The sequence below is a fragment of the Cynara cardunculus genome (assembly GCF_001531365.2).
Source record: "Cynara cardunculus var. scolymus isolate 2C chromosome LG 2, CcrdV1, whole genome shotgun sequence".
Taxonomy (NCBI): domain Eukaryota; kingdom Viridiplantae; phylum Streptophyta; class Magnoliopsida; order Asterales; family Asteraceae; genus Cynara; species Cynara cardunculus.
Genome location: NC_037529.1, coordinates 20981748 through 20986598, shown reverse-complemented (window position 1 = coordinate 20986598; position 4851 = coordinate 20981748). Strand labels below are relative to the sequence as shown.

The 4851-nt window shown below is 37.9% G+C and overlaps 1 protein-coding gene across 1 annotated transcript; it reads right to left on the bottom strand.

The window, feature by feature from the left end:
* Window positions 1-237: 237 nt before the first annotated feature.
* Window positions 238-1894, bottom strand: LOC112505999. Its single transcript, XM_025110029.1, has 4 exons — window positions 1831-1894; window positions 1217-1464; window positions 1039-1129; window positions 238-932 (listed from the first exon to the last, which is right to left on the bottom strand). The coding sequence occupies exons 1-4, from the start codon at window positions 1892-1894 to the stop codon at window positions 238-240; spliced, it is 1098 nt and encodes a 365-aa protein (XP_024965797.1).
* Window positions 1895-4851: the final 2957 nt, after the last annotated feature.

The following is a 4851-nucleotide window of genomic DNA, read 5'->3' as shown; positions in this document are numbered from 1 at the left end:
AAGTTTACCGCGCCAAAATTGATGTGACCAAGCTGTGCGTGCCATAACCATGCTTCATCATTGATTTTGGCTTGAAAGCAATGTGGTTTTCCAATTTTTATTTGGATCTTATAGAGACGGTTTTCACTTCTCGGGACTTTCATGAGCAATCTTCCGTCTCCATCTCGCATGGTTAAGAGGTCACCTCGCATACGAATGTCACAACCGGATATTGTAGACTGTCTGAGACTAATTACATTACTCCTGAGGGATGGAATATAAGTAAATATTTTCCATTAATTTTTGCTCGCCGTTTTTTCCTTCGAACAAAATTGATCTCTTTCCTTTTATACCAACGCATGACCCGTCTCCGAATCTTACCCTTCCAGTTATGCGTTCATTTAATTCTGAGAAGTAGGAGTAATTACCGGTCATATGATTACTGGCACCGTTATCTAAGTACCAGACTCCGTCTTTATCGGTATTGGGCTCGACCTTTGGAGGGATGTATTTGGCTTCGTTCAAGAACATCGTTTCTTGAATTGCATTCATCATAAAAAACGTTCCTTCTTCATGATTCATATCTTCTTCTTGTGTCTCATTAAGGTTTGCTTCATGGTTTCTGGTTCGATCCGGGCATCTAGAAGCGAAGTGTCCGTACTTATCACAACGGTAACATTGGATATTTGAATGTTCTATTTGTTCGCGTTGTTTTCCTTTTTGGTTTTGATTTTCTCGATTTTTAGGAGGTTGTGGGTAACCATGGTTTTGGGTGTTACCTCTCCCTCTAGATGAATCTCGGTTTCTGTTTGAGGACTCAGTTTTAGAGTAAAGCAGTTTTCCTTGTGTTTCGATCACTTTATCCTCTCCTTTGATCCTTTCTTCATATGCCTTTAATCTTCTTACCACGTCCTCAAAACCAATGGTTTTAAGATCTAGTACTTGCTCGAGGGCTGCAACAATGTGAAGAAAGCGCTTGGGGAGGCTTGTGAGGAACTTCTTTATGAGTTTTTTTTTCTGCCATGACCTCTCCTAGTGTAGCTGATTGTGAAGCAATACCCGATATTTTTGCAGCATAATCATCTAACGTACCATTCTTTGTTATCTTCATGCTTTCGAATTCAGCAGTTAAGGTCTGGAGTCTCGCCTCCTTCACGCGATCAACCCCCAGATTACGTGTCTTAATTGCATCCTACATCTCCTTCGCAGTCTTCAGATTTCCGATTTGTAGAATTACATCTTCTGGTATGGACTGGAACAAGAGCACTTTCACAATATTGTTCTTCTTGGCATAATCTAAACCTGGATCGACCACCTCCCAGACACCGTGAATACCGAGAAGTACCTCCATACGCATCCTCCATATAGTATAGTTTGTTGACGATAATATTGGAAATTGAAATGTCAATGATGTTGGTTCCTTCGCCGGTGGCTGCGGAGCTCCTCCTCCTGACATTGTCGGCTGCAAATTGTTTTGCCTTAGCTCTGATACCAATTAAAGCAAAACAGAAAGTAGAACACCAATAATGTTGCCTGACTCGCAAGAACTTTTATTGAAGAAACTATAACTCAAAACTTCAAAAATTACATTCAATCCCTACCCTACACTGTATATATATATATATATATATATATATATATATATACAGAACTCAACACGTTTGTATATATCTAGGATTCTTTTAGTTTAAACCACATAATTATCTAAAGGAAACCCCCTTTTTTTAGGAATAGATAATTATAGTTTAAACCACATAATTATCTGAAGGAAACCCCTCTTTTTTAGGAATAGATAATTATCTCATATTTAAACTTGATGACTTGGACTGCACTCCAATATCGTATGCTGACCCGATCCATGCCTCACGCCACAATCAGACTTAGACAATTCGCCAACATCGGTAACGGTATTCATATTCGTTTTTCTTGTTCATATATTTCGTCTCAAAACGGTAATGCCGAGCGTAATCTACACCTTAAATAAAATCACTCAGACTTTGCTTCTTCATTCAAACATGCCATCATCTTTTTGGCTCTATGCTCTCCAAACAACTACCTATCTCCATAACATTCTCTTTCAAATCTCCTACTGAATCCCTCTACAAGAGACTTCCCTCTTACTCTAATCTCAGAGTGTTCGGTTGCTTATGTTTTCCATAGCCCCCCTTCACTATCCACAAGCATCAACCTCGTTGTACTCCATGCATCTTTTTGGGGTTTCAGCAAAATCAACATGGGTATCATTGTTTTGACATGTCTTCAAAAAATTAATTATCTCGAGACATGTAACTTTTGATGAAACCAAGTTTCCCTTCTCTAAAAATCTAACCCACCAGACACTTTCACTTTTCTAGACACTCCCATGCATCCCATGTTTTGTACTCCACCCTTCATAGTCCATCCCATCACAGTCATCCACCACTCCTATACATGGTCAATACCTTCTGCTTGACTCACATCCCCTTGCTATACCAACTATCTCGCCTCCTTTAGTATCCAATCCACCGTTTTATTCGTCCACTATACCATCCCCAAACCCACCCCTCTCCATTACTAGTCATGCTCGACCTACACCCCCAACATCTAATGACAACTCGCAGCTGAATGGGCATTACAAAACCAAATCCCATATATGCCCTTCACACCTTTCGTCAAACGATTTTTGCTCTTCCGACCTCTCACATAGATGTCTCCATTAGTGTAATTGGTCCATAGTTATGCATGATGAGCAGACACTTATTAAAAATGATATATGGGAACTTGTGCCTAGGCCTCTTCGGGTTAATATTATTGGGTGCATGTGGTTTTTACACATAAATTTTATGCTAACGGTGTAATCAAGCGCCATAAGGATCGATTGGTTGCTAATGGTAGGTCACAACAAGTGGGCGTGTATTTTTTTTTGAGACATTTAGTTCGGTGGTCAAAGCAGCTACAATACACACTTTTCTCGGTCTAGTTCTCTTTAAGAAGTGGGGTAATCACCAACGTGATGTGAAAAACACATTTCTGCATGGTACTCTAAATGAAACAATGTTTATGCGTTAATCCCCGCTTTCAAAGATGCTGTTTTCCAAATCATGTATGTTGTGTGAAGAAGTCTCTCTTTGGCTTATGACAGGCTCACTGCACGTGGTATACTAATTGATATGCATTAATCGTTTAGTGTTTTCACACTCATTTCTTTACCTAAAAGTAGCTTATGTTCCTATTTACATCCAAACTTTTAGTCTTTTATCTTCTGATTTTCTATTTATTATTTCTTGGAGCTAAATGTTATGATTTACTTGTTTTTAGGATGAATGGATGGTTAACATGCATATTTTGCCAGATCACTCATGTTAACGCATTGTTGTTGTTAGGATCTAAATGCTTAGCACTATGCCAAAAACAATTGTTAGTGGAGAAGACGCAACTTATTTCTTTATAGCATAGTAGTCAATGTCAAGTTTCGATTTAGGAAGGTGCTAGTCAATGACCCAACAATCACCCCCAACATCTGCCATCACTAACAAAATCTTCTCTAGAAGACAATGACTGCGCAACATGCCTTTGTCATTATTATGCACCTCATGGGATTCGAACCTGTGACCTGCAATGATACCACATGTTAGGATCCAAGCACTTACCATTACGCCAAAAACAATTGCTGATGGATAAGGCATAACTTTTTTCTTATAGCGTAGCAGTCGGTGCCATGTTTTGATTTACGTTTTGAAGTCGTTAAAGTTTATGTTCTTGCTTTAATATAATTCTCGTAATTTTTTTAAATCTTGTTATAACTTTCTTTATATTCATTGCACTTTACTTTCCGCTATTTAATTTCAGTCATTTAAATTAATGTCTTTACTCTTTGTTCTTTACTTTTCTTGCAATTTATTTTTCATAATGAGTAACTAATTTTATTAGCTTAGGCGTGAGACGGAAATGTGAGACTTTAAACCACGGAAAGTGGATGTTGTTTCGCACTATCAACGTTCCACTATTTCATTTCAAGTTTTATAAAACCAATGATACTTCTTGAAGAGTTGATCACAATGAAAAGTGTTAAAGTGTCGTGGTCTTAGAGATAAACCACTCGAATGCACGTCAATTTGAATGATATGAGAAGTAGACTTGAGAGAGTTGCTGCGAAAGAGATTTGTTGTCTGTGTTTTCAAATTGGTTAATTCTCGACAGATTGGTCTCTTATTGAAGTGTTAAAGTAGAGTGGACTCGGATATGAACCATTCGAAACATATCAACTTGAGTGATATGGGAATCTTCTTGAGAGAGTGATTTTATACAAAGAGATTTGTTGTCTATATATTTTGAGGACTTCATTTTGCGCTACTACTAGTCTATTATCACATAGAGATGTGTGGTTGACCCTAAACATCAGTGCAAATGTTGGAAGTCCGAGAAGAATACCCTCAAAATACATGGTGAAACTAGTTATAGCCTACTGCATGTTGTAGCATTGCTACAACATAGGTCTGCTGGAATTTGTGTTTAAGTCTCACCAAAAAGTCTTACACCACTTCTTGCTTTATTATTTTGTTATTTCAGTAGTGCTAACTCAATACCAAATCAATGTCTTCAAACTCGCCATCCGAAGTTAGTCTTTCAACTTGAGATCTTGCAACTTAAGATACCTATCCTTGTGGAGTACAATACTTGGTTCTTACCATTTTAGTACTTGAAGGCGATAATATTGACATGTGTATACTTGCATATGTTACAACTTAGTGTTTTAGAAATATAATATTTAGCCCCTAAGTTTCCCTTACAAAATCTAACTCACCAGACATTTACACTTTTCTAGACACTCACATACATCCCATGTTTTGCACTCCACCCTCCATTCCATCACAATCATCCACCACTTCTACA

Bases quoted from the DNA above. Each gene is read 5' to 3' on its own strand.
- LOC112505999 (XM_025110029.1), bottom strand. From the start codon at position 1,894: ATGAATACCGTTACCGATGTTGGCGAATTGTCTAAGTCTGATTGTGGC. The intron at 1,465-1,830 runs GTCAGCATACGA...AATTGGTATCAG, and splicing joins TGGCGTGAGGCATGGATCGG to AGCTAAGGCAAAACAATTTG. The intron at 933-1,038 runs GTATTGCTTCAC...ACATTGTTGCAG, and splicing joins TTATGCTGCAAAAATATCGG to CCCTCGAGCAAGTACTAGAT.